Below are 20,743 nucleotides of genomic sequence, written 5' to 3'. Positions count from 1 at the left end.
GATTACAACCTAGGAGATCTAAAACATGAAATAAAAACAACAAAACCAAATTAGCAAAACCAATAGAGGGATTACGAAGTGAATAATTACACCCTTGTGCACCATACCAAATACCTCAGAGCTTGGATAACCAAAAGGTTTTGACTAAAACTTTTTCTTGGACCAAAAGTTGCCAAACGAACCAAACCCTTGGAGAAGGACAGATTATGCAAACAAATACTAAAGAAGGGAACCGAAACTTGCTATAAAACCTATGAAAAATCTCGGTGGAAGTAGTGTAGTGACAATACACCCGAAAGTCGAAAGCACCCTGTTGCCGAAAAAAGACCCATCACACAATTCCACTTCTAGGATTGAAAGTATAGCCACCTCCTAAGAGTCTGGGAGCCAAACCTCGAGAGTCGAATTTTTTCACGACTCTGCCATGTGAAACCTTACACCAAAATACATGTTTCTTTCATTCCTGCAATTCTACCTATATAGAATGCAAGGAAATTGAGGACTTTGCTTACCCCAAACATTAAAGATGGGGAGCCTCCTTCAAGATTGTAATTTTTAATGATGATTGTCTTTGTCATCACCAACACCAACACCGACACTGGGATGATAGTCAATGAATGAAGACCCAAATCATCCCAAAACCAAGAAACAACAGGACAAGCGAACAAACCTCTCCCCTCAAACTTACCTTCTCCCTGCAAAATCTAAATGCAGGGGATACTTTATGCTTGCATAAATACTGCTAGCCTCTGGAAAAGAGCACAAACACAGAAGACAACGCCCAAACAATCAAAGAGGGAAGCCACACATACAACATGACAACCCTCCATAACACAATCCCACCCCGAACAAGCATCTAACTAAAAGGGCAACCAACCAAACTAGCAAAGGATTGCTGAACCTTACAACCCTTAAAACCAACCAACAAGGCTCCAAGAACAACAACACTTCATAACCCTCCATAACTAGAACTACTCTAAGCATCTCTATCTCATGAACTAACTCAAGTCCAAGCAGAGAAAGAGACTTATTAAAAAACAGAAACCCAAGCAACAAATAAAATAGCTTATACAAGAACAACATAAAAAAACTAAACCAAAACTAAAAGCAACAAACTAAAAGGAAACCAGCAAACTAGCGAGAGAACTGAGGAAAGGCAGTAAAACCTGAAAAATCTTACCGGCAGAAATCTAACCCAGCACCGAGAACAATCATCAACGGCTACGCAAAGAACCCCTCACTGACCCTAACCGTGGATACGCGAAGAAACCCTAACCTTAACTTCACCTTTACCGCAGGGAATTAATTAACGAAATTCCTTTTGACGGCGGCGTTAAGACTAGCCTTTGGTTCTTGATTTGTTGAATCTAGCCGCAAAACACTTGACGATGAACCCAAATAAGCGGAACCACTAGAAAAAACCCTCAATTCTTCACCAACAAACCCAAAAAACGAAAAGTAAACAAACAAGGAAGGAGAAAAACGGAAAGGCTGGGCTCGCTAGCGACGACTAGGCGAAGCTGCGCCAGTTGCTGGCGAGCAGGGGGTGAGAACAAGGGGGCGGTGGAAGCGGTGGAGATAAGGATAGGGGTTTAGAGAGAGAAAGGGTCGAGGCTTTGTGTATGAACCTTAAAAAAGGCTCCAACTCTGTTAGGTTATTAATTTATTATTACAACATGCCCAATCAATTAAAATTACAACAAAAAAATAGTTTTAAATTTTCTCTCAAAATTTGTGCTGCTCCGTGATATTCCATACATTAATAGTGAAAAAGCTCAATTCATCATCCATTACTTTATTTTATAAGGTATGTTCTTCTTGAGCTGTGCCCATTTAATTCCCCAAATAAATAAATTTTGCTTATCTGGGGGTTTAATCGTGGTATAGTCGTCTTTTCAAGTACTAGTGTAGGGGTTAATTACTACAAGAAAACAGCAAAATTACGACGAAAAAAATTCGTCAGAACTTATGCAATATCCGTCGGAAAGAAGGTTTACGACGGAATGAATTCCGTCGGAACCGTTCGTCGAAAAACACTTTGTAGGAAATTGGTCATTTTCCGACAAACCTACTTTTTGACGGAATTTACGACGGAAATAACTTCGTCGGAATTGAAATTGACCTTAACTGACCGTATGTCGCCATTTTCCGACGGAATAACATTCGTCGCAAACTTAAAATTCTGATGGAATTTTCTGTCGGAAAATATAATTTCCGAAGGAATTTTTCATCGCAAAATATATTTTCCAATGGAAAATTCCGTCGGAATTTTCTCTTTGCGAGGATAATTTCCGTCGGAAATTATATTTTGCGACTGGAAAATTCCGTCGGAATTTTAATTTTGCGACGAACTATTTCGTCGGAATGTGTAGTTTGCGACAAAATATTCCGTCGGAATTTTAAGTTTGTGAGGAACTATTCTGTCGGAATATTTAGTTTGTGAGAAATATTCCGTCGGAAGATTTTGTTTGTGAGGAAAAATTCTGTCGGAAAGACCTTCCGGCCCGCCAGAAATTTCTGTAAAAAAATGCATTTTCAAACCTAAATTTTGTTTATAATAAATCGACAAAAAAAATGCATTTCAAAACCTGAAATTGTTGTTTTAAAAACATTAATTACCGACCTACGAAATTATATTTATTTACATATATATATATATATATAATAATTATGTCCTAATACAAAAGATAGTCCATATTTTGGTATCTATACCAAACAAAAGCTATGTTAGAGTGAATCTTTGCTAGACTAAAGCTAAGCTACGCAATCGCCTGGGTACCCTGGCCTGCTCCACCACTACCCGGGTCGTCCCTTGGGTCTCGATGCTGAGGATGCATGGTGGAACAAGCGTCGTTGTTGGTGAAACGACTTTTCATCTCATCCATACTCTCCTTGTATCTCCTCTCTATTTCAGCCATTCGGGAGTCAATTTACCTTTGCATCTCGGCTTCCATTTGAGTTTGGAGAGCTTGCACCCTGTGTTCCATCTGGTCTTGCATCTGAGAAATGACAGACGGCGTGTATTGCTGTGAAGAACGGGAAGCTCGACCCATCCGGTTGCCATAGTAGTGCTCTGCACTTTGGCCAAGTCCCTTCACACGACCCTTCTTATTGCGCCCACCCACCGTCTCCCAGTACAACTCATTGGGACTCTTCTGAATCCCTTGACTCCTTGTTTCTTCGAGCTTCTTCTGGTAGGTCTCCTACAAAATATTGAAGAAAATAAAAAAAATTGTTAAAAAAACAACAACCAATATAAGGTAAGGTTTCTTATTCTTGATTATTCAGTTGCATATTTGGCCTATATGGCTGAAATTTTAGGTGCCTATGGATAGAAATTAAGAAAAATAAGCACAAAGTCACTTTACGACCCTTATGGATCCAAAATCATCCAAATTTGGCCTATATGGCTAAAACCATGCCTATTTTCTATGTTTTCAATCAAATGGACTCTTCTTTCTTCTAACATTCCAATATCAAATACTTTTAGGTGCCTATGGATAGAAATTAAGGAAAATAAGCACATATGTCAATTATCGACCCTTACTCATCCAAAATCATCCAAATTTGGCCTATATGGCTAAACCATGCCTATTTTCTATGTTTTCAATCAAATGGACTCGTTCTTTCTTCTAACATTCCAATATCAATTATTTTAAGGAGCCTATGGAGAAAATAAGCAAATATGTCAATTATCGACCCTTACTCATCCAAAATCATCCAAATTTGGCCTATATGGCTAAAACCATGCCTATTTTCTATGTTTTCAATCAAATGGACTCGTTCTTTCTTCTAACATTCCAATATCAAATAATTTTAGGTGCCTATGGATAGAAATTAAGGAAAATAAGCACATATGTCAATTATCGACCCTTACTCATCCAAAATCATCCAAATTTGGCCTATTTGGCTAAAACCATGCCTATTTTCTATGTTTTCAATCAAATGGACTCGTTCTTTCTTCTAACATTCCAATATCACATACTTTTAGGTGCCTATGGATAGAAATTAAGAAAAATAAGCACATATGTCAATTATCAACCCTTATTCATCCAAACTCAAGAAAATTTGGCCTATATGGCTTAAACCTTGCCTATTTTCTATGTTTTCAATCAAATGAACTCGTTCTTTCTTCTAACATTCAAATATCAATTACTTTTAGGAGCCTATGGATAGAAACTAAGGAAAATAAGCACATATGTTAATTATCGACCCTTACTCATCCAAAATCATCCAAATTTGGCCTATATGGCTAAAACCATGCCTATTTTCTATGTTTTCAATCAAATGGACTCGTTCTTTCTTCTAACATTCCAATATAAAATACTTTTTGGTGCCTATGGATAGAAATTAAGGAAAATAAGCACATATGTCAATTATCGACCCTTACTCATCCAAAATCATCCAAATTTGGCCTATATGGCTAAAACCATGCCTATTTTCTATGTTTTCAATCAAATGGACTCATTCGTTCTTCTAACATTCCAATATCACATACTTTTAGGTGCCTATGGATAGAAATTAAGAAAAATAAGCACATATGTCAATTGTCGACAAGTATTATGTTAGGTTAAAGTTATCATACGTTGAACAAGTTCCAAAAGTGCTCTCTCGAATCTTCATTAACCTTTCCATAATTCTTCCAAGGCTCAACATAGTAGCCGGTTAGCGTGTCGGAGAGCACATTCTTCACCGGCTTATCATCAAACCTATAATAAAGGATAGACATTCATGTAAGTAGATAATCAACAAAAAGTGAACAAAACATGGTAAAAGTAATACAAATTCACTTTATCAAAATAAATACGAATTTAAGGATATTTCATTACAAATACATACGCACCAAAGTGTGGTAGGGTCCAACACCGATCCGGCAATTCATTAGGTTGCGGGTCCTGTAGCTCCTGTTCCTGTTGCTCATGTTACCCCTTTACATGCCTATGAATATGTCTCTGATTGATGATTTCTTGAGAGGCCCCCAAATCATGTGCCTCCTCTTCCTCCATTGACTCATCCTCATCATCACGTACAACTTGAGATTTCCCCTTAGTCTTTCTCCTCTTGGACGTTTCTCCTTTATTTCCTCCTCCCATGATGACCACCTGAAAAAATTGTTAGTATCATGATCGCACATTGTAATTTCATAAATTAGATCCATATGACATACAAAAATAAAATGAGACAAAAAATGTAATGCAATATTACAAGTCCGAGTAGTCATTAAAAACTAAACATTCGAAGACAATAGTTAAAGGAGTAACTACATATTCTCATCTTCATTACTCTTATCACTACTACCACTATCATTATCACTATCATTATTACTATCACTAGTGTCATCTAAAAATACATCGATGTCCTCTTCTTCGTCACTATCACTGGAGTCAGCGCTTTCTTCTTCTTCTTCATCGCTTGAGATAACAAAGCCATCGTCATCATCATCATCACTATCAAGTTCATAGTCTGGAATGTCAGTTGGTGGACAAAGCGCTGCATGTACTTGTGGTGAAGGAGCCTGCAAAAACTCTAAATCCACCGGAGCATCAATCACCGACCTTGCTTGAGTTCTAAATACAACCCACCATTGAACCCGATCACGTTTAAGGCTAGGGTAAGATGCATAATACACTTGAGACACTTGGTAAGATAAGACAAATGGATCATACTTGGGATATTTCTTAGTATGATTTACTTCAATAAGCTTGTATTGTTCATGAATGTTCATTCCTTTACCACAATCCATCCAATTACAACTAAACAAAATGGTCTTGTACTCTTTTTCGGGACCGGTGTAGACAAGTTTAATTATGTCGTTTAAAATGCCAAAGTACTCTCCACCGTCCTCACTTGAGACACACACCCCATAATTCATCGCAGATTTGTGTTTGCCATAGGACTGTGTGTGGAAATTAAAGTCACCGACAAATATCTGGTTCCAATTTCGAACACGCTTGAAAGGCCTCATAGACAATTCTCGCAACACATCAGAACTTGGTTTCTGTTCCCTCACCTATAACCGTTACGAATACAAATGTCACACTAATTGAAATGAAATATATTGTATTATCACAAGTTAATCGATATGCAATGTTCGAAAAGTATTATCACCTTGTGATGAAACCAATCAAGGAATTCACTTTCGCATTTCTCCATGACATCTTCTCGACGCAAATAAGTTTGAGTACTAAGAATGTAGTCCTCAAACTGCCTAATAGAATAATGACACATGGTTAATCATTGCAGCAATTATATTAAATTTAAGGGTTTTTCAAAAGTTTATCCTAAACATATATACCTTTCGTATTCACCAAGAATGCCGGTATTTCTTAAAACGAACAAATGAGCACGTTCGAGTTCCTTGTCATCTAAATACCGAGTTTTACCCACATTTGACACACGACCCTTATCCACCGTGAACAGCTCAGGGATTTCATCGTTGTCAGCCGTGGATTCCACATCAACATTCACATTTCGACCTAGATCTCGTGTTTTTGTGTCAACTGAGGGCTGAAAGTAATTGGAGCAGAAGTTTGATATCTCTTCAGTGAGATAAGCGTTGCATATGGAACCTTCAACACGAGCCTTATTACCAATTTTTCGTTTCAGGTGATTGAGGAACCTGTAATTATTTTTATATAGCCGTAGAAGTATAAGTAACGAAAAGCAATGAAAGAGATGAAAGTAAGAGTTGAGAAAGGGCCTTTGATTTACCTTTCGAAAGGATACATCCACCGATATTGAACATGTCCACATAACTTGCCCTCATATGGCAAAGGAATTGGTAAATGCTCCATGGAGTTGAAGAAAGATGGAGGGAAAACCTTCTCAAGCTTGCACAGGATCTCAGCAATGTTTTTTTCCAATCGCTCCATGTCGCTAACTGTAATTGTGTAGCAACATAAATCGCGAAAGAATTGGCTTATCTCTGTAATTGCATTCCATATATGGGTAGGGAGCATTTCTCTCAAAGTAGTGGGCAACAACCTCTCCATGAACACGTGACAATCATGGCTTTTCATTCCATGTAACTTACCTGATTGCAAATCAACTCATCTGCTCAAATTGGAAGCGTAACCATCAGGAAACCACAGTTGTTTGACCCACTCACACAAAACCTTTCTCTGAGACTTGTCAAGAGAAAATGGAGCCTTCGGCATGAATTCTTTTCCTCTATCATCCTCTTGAAGATGTAGCTGGGGCCGTTTACAGTATTTGGCAATGTCATTCCGAGCTGATGGCGTGTCACAAGATAGCTTTTTCACGTCCATTATAGTGTGAATCAACTGATCAATAAAGTTCTTTTCAACGTGCATGACATCTAAGTTGTGACGAACAAGTAGATGTTTCCAATATGGATGGTCCCATACAGTGCTTTGCTTGAACCACCGGTTTTTTGCATTCTTGAGACGTTTCAGTGCCTCGGGGCCATCTGTTGCTTTCGAGAGGTTTTTCACACATTCCCAGAGTTCCTCTCCTGACATGATGTGAGGTGGTGAACCTTTTTCGACTTTGTTTTTACAAAATGCATTTTTACTATTTTAAAAAGGATGATTTGTCGGAAGGAATTGACGATGGCAATCAAACCAAGAAACCTTACCACCATGTTCGAGCCAAAATGCTTTGCTTTTCTCCATGTAATATGGACAAGCCTTCTTACCGGCTGTGGTCCAACCAGATAACATACCATAAGCCGGGAAGTCACTAACGGTCCATAGGATGGCTGCTCGAAGATTGAAATTCTGTTTTCTCGAAATATTGTAAGTATTTACCCCAACTTCCCACAACTGTTTCAACTCATGCATGAGCGGTTTCATGTAAACATCCAAGTTGCCCTTAGGGTTTTTAGGACCAGGAACGAGTAACGAAATAAACATGAATTGTCTTTTCATACACATTGACGGAGGCAAGTTATAAGGGGTCAAATGACAGGCCAACAAGAATATTGTCCCCCAAACTGACCATGTGGAGAAAATCCATCCGTACATAAGCCAAATCGAACATTACGAGGTTCAGACGCAAACTCAACTTTCAAGGTGTTTCCACGCTTCACTATCGCTAGGGTGTGCCATTGTGCCGTGAACTCGAGGATTTTTAGCATGCCATGTCATTTCCTCGGAAATGTTTTTAGTTGCAAAAAGCCTTTGCAACCTAGGTGTGATAGGGAAATAAAATAGAACATTCAAAGGCACTAAGCTACCTTTAGAAGTCTTCTTGTATCGGTCGTTACCACACACCCTACATGTAGATAATTGAGCATCATCTTTCCAAAACAACATACATCCTTTCGGGCATGCATGAATCTTTTCATGGGGCAGCTCTAACCCCTTAACAATTTTCTTGACCTCATAGAATGTCTCGGCCATGTGGTTGTTGTTAGGAATCGCTTCATTAACCAAAGAAGCAAATCCATCAACACATCTGTGCGGCAAATTATACTCGCACTTTAGGCTAGTGATTCTAGAAGCCATCTCTAACACAGACAATGACCTCCCTTCGTATAACGGTTGTTCAGAAGCCCTTAACAAATCAAAAAATGGCTTGGCTTGTGCATTAGGCTCCTCCTCTAATGAAACAACCGCCTCTTCGGAATGCCCTTGATCTTGAGACTGACCAAATGCATCCAAAACCATTTCACAATATTCATTTGACTGCCTTCCACGAGTTCCAGGAAACCCTTCCCCATGACACATCCACTCATAGTAATTAGGTAAAAAACCAATGCGATACAAATGAAGTTTAACCGTATCCGCATCCCAAAGACGTTTGTTTTTGCATTTAAAACATGGACACCTAACTTCATTCGGGTTGCTACATACTCTCGGGATGATCTTCCACATATTTAAGGAATTCATCTACCCCCTTCAAGAACTCGGGATTAATAGAATTCCCAACCTTCCTTTCGTACATCCAGCTACGTTCTTTTCGTTTCATGATTACAAGTTCTACACAACTAACACATATGTCATTAATCACATTAGTCACAAAGCACATTATATATTCATTACAGATCAAAGTGTTATGGAAATGCAAATGAGAAGAGAAATGATTTCCAAGGGTCCTTATCACTCCAACCTAACCCATCCTTGGACGTTCAATCTCACTAGTGAATGTATGCCAGGATTTCAATTCTATGGAAAATCCGTCAGCATTTCCCTACAGTTCTCCAAGTACACGATATAGGCGATTAGAAACACCTATATATGTACCTAGAGAACATTGTAGAGAAATGACAAGCAAGGATCTTCCTTAGAATTAAAAAAAAAGGAATACATTCACCACCTAAGTGAGATTAAACATACAAGGACAGTCCCAACCGGGGACTATTCAAGACATACTCCTAATGTGTATACCTTGAACGGGTGTCTAGACATATCATTATGCAAATGATTTATTTAAAGATATCAAAACTAAACTAACATACAAAAAATTATACAAATATATCATAATTAAACTTAACATAAACAAACATATCATAAAACCATAACATTAATATAAACAAATCAAACCAAACAAAACCAAACTGAACTAACATATCATAATATTAAATCTAGTAACATGCATTATATAAAATTAAACTTAAGTAAGAAACATTTATTATATTAAACTAAACAAAACTAAACTAGATTATAATGAACTAAAGTAATCTAACATACATCATATTAAACAAAAAGAACAAAACCTAACTAAAGTTTCATAATATTAAACTAATCTAATATACTTTAGTAAAACTAAACTAAATTAAACCACATTATATTAAAATAAACTAAACTAAACTAACATACTTACAAAAAAGTAAACTAAACTAAACTAACATACTTACAAAAAAAGTAACTAAACTAAAACACATTATATTAGAATAAACTTAACTAAACTAAGTTATGTTAAACAAAACCAAACCAAACTAACATACATACATTATATTAGGGTTTGTAATGTGACTAACCTTTAGATCTGCACTTCTTTTTGACAATTAAACCATCTAATTGTACAAATCCTACATACAAAATATTAAAATAAATAATTAAATTAAATAAATAAGGGTTTATTATTAAAAAAAATAAAATTGGGGAAACGACAACTTACTAGAAAGAGATGAAAACTGCCTTCCTATACTGCTTCAGCCACGGCGAGGGAAGGGAGGAGGCCGGAGGCTGCGGTTGTAGTGGTCAAGGAATCAAGTCAGATTTGAATGTCATTTAAAAAAAACGAAAACAAAAAAAAAAAGTTGTTAACTGACCTAGACGCGGCGCCGGCAACAACCAGCAGCGTCAACGGAGGCTCGACGGAAAACAAGCCGCCCCTTCGACCGCCGTTGTCTTTCTCTTTCTCCTTCTCGTCCTCTTTCTCTTTCTCCTTTTCGTCCTCTTTCTCTATTACATTCTCTGCGGCGTTTTGGTCTTCGTCGGCAGCGGATGGGTGACGAACGGCGCCAGAAGCGTGACGGACGGCGGCGGTGTGTGCCCTTTTCTCTTTCCCTCTCTCTTTCTCTCTCCTTCTCTTTCTTCTGTCCGTTGCAACGTCCTTTCCCCTTCTTTTTTTAAGGTTAAATCAATTTGGGCAATTTTTTAAAAAAGGCTTTTTATTTTCCGACGAAAATTATTTCCGTCGTAATTCCCTTTTCCGACGGAATTTTCTGTCGTAAACCTATTTTCGACGAAATATTCCGTCAGAAAAAGAAAATAACGACGGAAAATATTTCCGTCGGAATAATTACGACGGAAAATTCGTCAAAACTAGTTAAATCTGTCGATATATTGCGACGAAATATATTCCGTCGGAATTTTTGAATTTTGCGACGGAAAATAAGGTCCGTCGGAACCGATCCGTCGCTATTTAGCATATTTCTAGTAGCGTCTTTTTATGTACTAGTTAAAGGGTAAATGTGTAATTTCCTCACCAAATAGTAAATGCAAGTTGTAAACAGTAGTTGGACAACTCACCAAAAGTACCGAATAAATGACCACGCTTTTTCAATATATTTACAGAAATGCCACCAGATTAACAAAAATTCGTTTATCTGACACTTGTATTTGCTTGTTGTTCTGAAGTCATCTAAATTGCATAATACAAAGTATAATATAATTTTGTATTTGTATTTCATATGTTGACAATTTGTTATGTTCTTTTAGACTTTTACTAAATTATTAGTTTATTTGAATATTACTAATCCAATATGAATTACCTTGATATCTTTAATTTTCATGTGTTATAAGTGTATGGTAAATCAATTTTTTGCAATTTTGTGAAATTATATTAAACTTTTTGTAGATATGATTTGTGTAGCTGGTGTTAGTTGAGTTTCGAATTCTATTAATGTAGGCCCGATCGATAAAATATTTCTGGATCCGTCCTTGTTTTCCAATACGAATGGAGGTTCCTCGGGTCTAATATGTTTTAGGCCCATAATTGTTTTCTTGCTTTTTTTTTTTCAAAATTTTTTTTTGAGCTCTTCAACTTCAGTTCAGCTCAGTTTAATTCACTTCATTTCCTAATTTTTTTCTCGTATAAACAATTCAATTCAGTTCAGTTCAGCTTAATTCAGTAAATCTAAACAAGCCCTAAGTCATATACAATGGACGGTTAGTTGTTATTAAATTTTATAAGGGGTTTATATAAATAAAATACACTCGTAATACTAATTCAAAAATAAATATAGCTCGAATTTTATACCTCTAATGTCAAGATTATTGACCCTTACACTTGAGTAATAAAAATAGGTTTATGAGTAGGGATGTCAGTGGGGCAGATTAGTAGGAGACTCGCCCCATCCCCGCCCACTAGGGCGGGGATGGGTCTCAATTTGGTGGGTGGTGGGGCGAGGCCGGGATAGGGATAAAAATCATACCCGCCATGGGTGATGGGGCGGGGATGGATTTTAGGTTGTACCTGCCCCATCCCCACTTCATACCCACCCGCCTAATTTTGTGCCCGCCCCATACCCATTTCCTTATATATTTACATTAAATATATGCTCCGTACTTTTTTTACTATTTTAAATATAAATTAAGTAATATATATATATATATATATATATATATATATATATATATATATATATATATATATATATATATATATATATATATATATATATAGTAAAAGTATAATATTTTGTAATAATAGACTTAAATTATATAAAAAAAAAATTGTGTAACTTAACAATTATTATTATTTTTTTTATTATAATGTAATATAGTTGTATTTAGAAGGTGGGGATTAGGTGGAAGTGGATATCCAAGTGGGGGGTGGGGTGGGGATGGTTTTGGAATTGTACCCGTCGGGGCGGGGATGGGATGGGAATGAGAATGTTAGGTGGGGATGGGATGGGAGAGCCAACATCCACCCCGTCCTATTGACAACCCTATTTATGAGGTTTTATTTAAGAAAATAAATTATAAATATAAGGATAGTACCCGCACGGCCGCACGTCTTGCGTTATTATTAATATGACTTTCAAGAGTAGAAAAATAAGTATTTATAATTATGACTAAAGTAATTACAGCTGACATCATTACTATCCACTTGTCAGCCTTTTATGAAAAAATTAAAGTTCCTACCAAAACTATTTGTGACATCACTATTTTTTAAGCTAAATTAAGGTTTGAAAATGGTTAATTAATTATACATTTTCCTAAAGGATTTTATATTTAAATTGACTAATTATACAATTTTCTAGGTATAAAAAAAAAGAGGTGGTGAGACTATTTCATTTTCTTATTCTTATAAACACTATCTTTTCACCTACACAGTACATTAATTTATATATATTGTACGAATTCGGGGTTTCCAATTTTCCACTCTATATGTAATTCATCAATTTATTACTATGTATATTTTGCTTAAATTATTTATACTATGCATTACATACAAGTTAACCAAAAAAAAAAAAAAAAAAGTTGTTAAAATCGTGCATTATACGAATTGAATCAAACATTATTGCAAAAATAATTAAATTGGATGGAAACAAAGTTGATGAAAACTTAATTACTTTGTCCAACAATAAGATAAGATCGATACTTAATTTGGAACAAATGACCTATATCATCATTAAATATTACAAGTAATATAATTGATCACAAGATCATTTATATGAAAGATAACGCGTTATAAAAATAATAACCTTCATAATCAAATAATGATGGTATTCAAACGGAAAATTCCATTCTCATCATTATTGATCACACTTTTAGCTACTTGACTTGATGTTTATATACTACTAGCTAGTGTAGTAGTATAGCAACAAAAAGACAATCATATTAATTGAAACCTGAGAAAGTAGATAGTAGAGGAATTGCTTTCAAGACATTCTTCCTCCTTGCCACTACACCAAAGGTCTCATCCATGTTCAACTCTTCGGTTCCATTTGGTAACTTCCAATCAAAATGGTAGAGCAACATGGCTAGCACGAGCTCGATTTGTATGATTCCTAGTCCTATTCCCGGGCAAATCCTTCTTCCGGAGCCAAATGGAATCAGTTCAAAATGCATTCCCTTGTAATCGATTGAAGACCCTTCAAATCTTTCAGGATTAAATTTATCTGGGTCTATCCAATAATTTGGACTTCTTCCAATAGCCCATGCATTAATGTAAATTCGAGTTTTTAAAGGTATTTCATAACCATCGATTTCACATCTCGCCATGGACATTCTTGGGATCAAGAAAGGCGTAGGAGGATGAAGCCTGAAAGTTTCTTTGATTACAAGCTTCAAATACTTGAGCTTGTCCAAACTTGCTTCATTTATAAGTGTCTCCGTTCCTTTGAATAGTTTTCTCACCTCATTTTGTGCCTTTTTCATTACCCTAGGGTTCTTTATCAACTCAGACATTACCCACTCGATTACTGTTGAAGATGTTTCGCTCCCAGCAATAAATAGCTCCTATATAAATTTACATACATATAACATTATTAAAAATTGTGCATGACATACATTTTATGATAATTAGACCCTCCACAAATCTTGCATAGTTTTGAAAGAATGTCATCTTAACCTATCTATACTAGATATTGAAATTAACTCCATTGTAAATAAATTAAATTAGTGAATTGTTTGTATGTAACACAAACATTATTATAGAGACCCTATTGATAAAAATATATATAGAGAGAGAAATAAGAATCACAAATGTTAAATAAATTTACATACAACAACCAAATTAAAAGTGAAAAATATCATCTAGTTGTTCATATCAAACAAACAATTGATGTTAGCAATCAGTTTAGTCCAACTTACCAATACTATTGCCTTGATGTTGTCGGTAGAAAGAGAAAACTCGGTTTTAAGACGTACATTGTCCTTGTGAAATTTTAGGAGAGCATCAACCAAATCTTCGTTTTCAATACCTTGTTTTTTGTTAGACATATGATCTTCAATTATAGGATCAACAAATTTGTCAATTCTCTTGACTATCCCTTGAAGTTTCCCTTTCATCCCACTTATGGTGTTTATAAATTTTAATGATGGATATAAGTCTCCAATTGAAAAGCCGGAAGCCAGCGCGGTCATATCTCCTATAAGTGATTTAAACTCGTCTCCATCTTTGCCTTTCTTGTTCATTCCTAATCTGGTGCATGTAATACAACTTATTAGAATTCGGCTAATATATGTAAACTGAAATATATATGGATTGAATAATCTACCTTAATCAATTTTTTTTTGCCAAAAAACTAACTAATCTGAAAGTTGTACGTTATAGTTTAATGCATGGCTTGTTTGACATTGTATTTTGTTTTCAATTTTCAATTTTTATGAAAACAAAAAACCAAAATAAAAAAACAAGTTTTCTATTGTCAGATTTTTAAAATTTTCATGAATGTAATAAGTTTGACCAAATTTTGGTTCATTATACTACTTATATTGTACTTCCTACATTTCAATAATTATTGGAATAAGGATGAAATAATGCATTCCAAAGCACATTTTATCTGTCAAATGTCTATAATTATATAAGAATAAGAGTAAAAATTATAAAACGTTGATACTGTAAAAGTATTTTATGAGACGAATCTAACAAGATCATATTATTTTACGTGAATCATATTATGTCGTCAAAGAAGAGTGATGAATAGTGCAAAAATCCACTTGTAATATTATTAGAACAAGGAAAGTATGATTTTTGAAAAACTTAAAAAACAGAATACCATATTAATGACAAACAGGCCAGGCCGTAAGATTTTTTTTCCGAAAATGCTATTTGATAAACAATCATGATAAAAAATAATATATATATATATATATATATATATATATATATATATATATATATATATATATATATATATATATATATATATATACCTTAATGTGATGTCAAACAAGAGGGAAAAAATCCGGCTGCTAACATTAACCACAGAGCCAGCCTGAGAAGCTAAAGACTTGACAAAGTCCACCACCTCCTCCTCTCTTATGGGCCGAAACGCCTGAATACGGCGGTGGGTAAAGAGTTCGAGGGTGGCGATTTTACGGACTTGGCGCCAATGTTCCCCGTAGGGACTAAAGGCGATGTCACCAGAGTTATAGAACGCTACTTCTGGCAATATCATTGGAGGCCTACTACAAAGTAAAGCATCATGAGTTTTCATCACTTGTTTCGCCAACTCCGCCGAGGAAATGATCACCGTAGGAACTTCTCCTAGGCGGAGGTGCATGATTGGGCCGTGCACACTTGCTAGCTCGGCGAGGCGGTGTTGGGGGAGAGTGGTTTTTGATACTAGCTGATGAAGGTTGCCTATTAAGGGTAACTTTGGAGGTCCTGGTGGTAGATTTTTTGGTGCTTGGTTTTTAAAAAAGTAAAGTATAAAATATGAAATGATGAAGAGTATTGATACTACCCAAAGAGCCTCCATTTTGTAATAGTGTTAAGAGTTTTAATTTATTGAATTGTATGATTTAATTGAGTTAGTGGCAACTCTATATATACGTGGGTTTTGTGGAACTAAGTCTTGACTTTTCGTTCTTTTGAATGGCTTGCTAGTGGCATAGTAGACTAGTCTCACGAATTGCAAATTTAGTGTAAACTAGCTAGCTAGCTAGATAGTGAGTTGTGAATCTTGTGAATTGATTCCTATTACTATTATTCGCCTTAAATTGATTTTTATTATTATAGTTCTTTATTATTATTTATGTTATTTTATGGTCGTGCTAGGCCGAGGCGGGTCGTGCCTGGCTGGCCAAACTACCATGCTGCTCACTGGTCCGTGCCGGATTCTTCAAATCGTGTTCACGACACGGCCCACTCCTCGGTCATCGTGCCGCTGGCGGGCTCGTGCCAATCTCGTGCCGAACCCGTGTCGCCCGCAGGCCAGCACGGCCCATGCCCACCTCTAATTTTATATCATTATTCCCTACTTAATTGTAAATTATACAAGTATACTACTTTTTTTTACAGGGCAAGTGTACTACTTTATCTCTCTTTCTAACCCATATATTTTTAGGTTTTTTAGAAATAAACACCGAAAAAAACCCAAATTTTGATTATAACACCATAAAAAAAATAAAAATATTTATAACACCAAAAAAAAAAAAAAAAAAAAAAAAAAAAAAAAAAACCTCAAAAATTTGATTTCACCACCTCATAACGAATTTTTGAATGGAATCCGTTAGTGGGGCCATAACTAACACATGTCAAATGCCGATTGGTTTAAAAAAGTTTATTTAAAAAACAAAAAGAAAAATTAAAAAAGAAAAAAACCCTAAACCCAAACCCAGCCAACTCCACCACCTTTACCCAGCCCTCCCGACAGCCTATCCCAAGCTGCCGGCACCTCCAACCCCTACCAAAATCTCCAAAACCAGCCTTACTCTCTTCTCCCCTCCCCCCTCCCCGAAAACCACCCCACCTTCGCCTAACATCACATCTCCAACTTCAATTCAAATTTGCACCGAGCAACCCCGTAACCACCTCTGCCACTGCACGAAACCAATTCCCATCACCTTTGAACCACCAAAAATACCGAGTTGCACCGAGCCAGTGGATTGTGGTTGGTATTTTCGGTGGTTCGAAGGTGATGGGGTTTGAATTGGTAGTGATTGTGGTTGGTGTTTGCAGTGGTTCGAAGGTGCTAGGGTTTCAATTTGGCGGTTGGGGTTTCGACGGTGAAGTTGTTGTTGCCGAGGGAAGTGGTGATTTGTGGTGGGTTTCACCAGTTTTGGTGGTGCAGGTGTGCCGGCGGTAGGGGACATGTGGTGTCAGTGGTGGGGTTGGGCTAGGTTAGGTTATTTAGGATTTTTTCCTTTTTTTTCAAATTTTTTTATGTATTTTTAATTTTTTAAACCAATAGTTTAGGGACATGTGTCTCTTGTGGGCCCCACTAACGGATTCCATTCAAAAATCCGTTAAGTGGTGATGAAATCAATTTTTTGGGTTTTTTTTTTGTGGTGTTATGATAAAAGTTTTTTATTTTGTGGTGTTATATTCAATTTTTGTGTTATTTTATAGTGTTATTTTCTAAAAATGCCATATTTTTATTTCATTTTTTATTTTATTATTTAAATTTAAAGTATTGTTTTCAAATATTAATCAAACTTAAGGTGAAAATTTCACTTTATAATTATTCAAAATCTGGGGCATCTACTAGTCTCACTAGTAGTTTTGCAAAATTAGTGTGAACTACCTAGCTTAGCTAGCTGTAGTATTAAGTTAATAAATTTGTTTGGATAAAGCGAGTCATTTATTTTTTCTTTTTAACAAAGAAAGCTTCATAAATAGACAAATTACAACCTGAGAGAGTGAAAAACTAATAAAAACAAATACATTTAATCACACCAAATCAACCTAAACAGCAAAAGGAAAACCATGTATGCTGTAGCTAAGGCAACACGACAAAACAAACCAATATACTTCATAATCTAATATAATTTTATTACTATGTAGACCTATCAATTAGGGTCGGGTCACGAGTCATTTCGGATCGGGTCACTTCAGGTTACAGGTCAAGAAATGTTTAACCCTTGCCCAAAGTTTTGGGTTCGAGTCAACCCAACAGGCTTTAAACATTTTTTTATTTAATTTATTTTTTGCTAATTTATTTTTTTATTATTTTTTTTTATGTTATTACATATCTACTGGATAGAAAATAGTCAAAAAGCACACCAACTGCTAACTAATTTTGTATCATGAATATATTTTAAAATTTGACATATAGATCAAAAATTTATCTTAAAATTAATAAACAACTCGGATCGAATATTGCACGGGCACAAAACTAGTATATATATATACACACAAGTAATAGTTGGTGGAATCATACACCCACACGACACGTGTACATGGTTTTGCAATTTGATTGGGAGGATGCTCCAAGCCAAATTTTTTTGACTTTTGGGCAACCTACCCACAAATCCACAATGGTAGGAAGCCCCCAAAAGTGGACAGAGAGTGTCAGTGGGAGGGTTATAGTAGTGTTTCAACATTGCTGATGCTCTTAATAATGTTCCTGAAAAAATTTTCATTGGTCTAACTTCTATGTAATTCCTCTGTTTTTCTTTTATTGCATCATAAAAACTTTTACACTATTCACTTAATCTTCTTTGACTATCTTTTGTGATTTATCCATTAAAAAAAAACATAGTCATAAGGGATCTAGTTACATTCGTCTTGAAATTTGCTTTTCAAATATCAATTTTTTAAAATTTTTACAAAAGTATAATTAAAGATATTAATAGCCAAAGTAATGCATTGGCAAGCGTAAAACCTCTTATGGTGCAATAAAAAAAGAACGGAGGAAATATTAATTTTTAACCTAATTGAAAAACTCTTTAGGGGGCATTTGGTTCGCAGAGTGGTATAGGTTTAGAATCAGGAATAGGGTTAAGGTGATATCGGGTTGGAACTTGATACTTAATACCATGTGTTTGGTTCAATTCTGGAATGGAATATCATCCCCTTAATTTTATGCATTTGAACCTAATGGAATGGAATGAGCCAAGCCCACCTTCCCCCCAAGGTTTCTAAACCCCATACCTCATGGGTTTGAAGTATGGGATTAAAATTCATATTTTTCACAACCAAACATATGGTATGGTTTTGGTCATTCTAAACTCATACCTCATACCTTTAATCTGCGAACCAAACGCCCCCTTATATGTATAATCACCCTATTCAAATTTCCTTAAAATATTACTCCGTAATTCCATCCTTAGTAATTGCACAATAATATAATTAGTAAGAAAATGATCATTATTCTATTTTTTTGTGCATTAATCTATTCATAAAATTGTAGTAATACAGTTATATTTAGTAGTATATATTTCTTTCAAAAAAAATTTAGTAGTATATATTGACATCAAAATTATAAAATTTGCTCAATCATTTATCTTATATATTAATGCAAAAAATCATTTTTAGTCAAATTAGTTCATACAAATCTTTTAAAAGAAAAAACACCATTATATTTAAGCTCTTAGTGACAAACAAGGGCAAAGTATAATTTGTTTAAAGTAATATATTTATAATGACTCGGACATAGCCGGACCAATAATTAATATTATATGCAAACATAATATGAACTTTAATTGACTAAATTTAGATAGTGATGTGTTAATTTGGAAATTAATTAGAGTTATGCATGATTTGAATAGCGTGAATTGCTAGCTCTACGTTTATAGCTGTCATTGCCTTGCTTTATTACTTAGTAGTAGAAAATTGACGCTCCTATTTCCTTGAACGTAAGTTGATCATTGCGAACCCAATTCATGACTTGTTCTACTTGATCATCCATCTACAACGTCGATTCATTGAACGCTAGTTGATAATTGCCAACCCATTTTTAGCTTAGATTCTCCACAATAATATTCGAAATAATTGATCTAGCATTGGTTTGGATTCTTAGGGGAAACGATGACAAAGATGTCAGCCTAAGGTGGACAGTGGATCAAATTCCGATTCGACACTAAGTACGAATTTTGATTGGTGTATGATGAACTGAAAAAATAAAAATGTTATACCACGTAATTTTATTTTGTTCATGTTATATTTTGATAAAAAGAATAATTTTTCTAATTTAACATTGTAAAATTACCCTATCTAATACGACCTAACCTAGTATAAATACTAATTCCGTTAAATGTTATTCCAAAGTTGCACTTAACATTTAACAGAGGTAGTATAAAAATTACGAAGATTAGTGGTAAATTTGATAAGACCCAAATGACCTTTTTTATCTTTCTATTACTTCCGGATTTGCCGTCTACCCTATGACCAATTGACTAAAATTGATTGATACTATATAATTTTTTATTGTTTTTTTTATTATTATTTTATTGAACATAATGGAACCTTCATATTAAATACAAGGGTAAAATACGGTTATTCAACTTTTGTATTTGTAGCATTTTAGTCCCTTAACTTTCAAATGAAGCAAAATGGTCCCTCAACCACCAATGATTCACTTTTCAAGTACAAATTAGCTGATTAAGACTCTGTTCTTTAGAGCTGCTCTACTCTGCTCTACTCGATCAGATCAAATATGTATGTTCTGCTCAGCTTAAACCTAGTTCCTATTATTCACCTTGGTTCTCACATGATTCATATTATTATTTGCAACTTTGGGTATTATTAATGAGACTGTCAGATAATATAAACTCCTCGATTAGAGTGATTTCCATTGATCAATATTTATAGGGTTACAAGGAGAAACCTAATCATATTAGGTAACTATAAGATATGTACAGATATCAAAGATAATCTTATACAAAATATATCCTAAAACTTAGGATGAGAATATTCTATGGATATTCTCTATCAC

General features: G+C 35.1%; 1 protein-coding gene across 1 annotated transcript; it reads right to left on the bottom strand.

Annotated features, from left to right (window-relative positions):
- Positions 1–13,166: 13,166 nt before the first annotated feature.
- LOC145578791 (desmethyl-deoxy-podophyllotoxin synthase-like) lies at positions 13,167–15,855 on the bottom strand. The gene is made up of 3 exons (XM_081636093.1): positions 15,297–15,855; positions 14,232–14,562; positions 13,167–13,877 (listed from the first exon to the last, which is right to left on the bottom strand). Exons 1-3 carry the CDS (start codon positions 15,842–15,844, stop codon positions 13,257–13,259), a joined length of 1,500 nt encoding a protein of 499 aa, XP_081492219.1. The 5' UTR covers positions 15,845–15,855; the 3' UTR covers positions 13,167–13,256.
- Positions 15,856–20,743: the final 4,888 nt, after the last annotated feature.

The sequence above is a fragment of the Chenopodium album genome, chromosome 14 (assembly GCF_948465745.1).
Source record: "Chenopodium album chromosome 14, dcCheAlbu1.1, whole genome shotgun sequence".
Classification (NCBI taxonomy): Eukaryota; Viridiplantae; Streptophyta; class Magnoliopsida; order Caryophyllales; family Amaranthaceae; genus Chenopodium; species Chenopodium album.
Note: the sequence above shows the minus strand (reverse complement) of the source record. Positions and strands in the feature narration are given on the sequence as shown.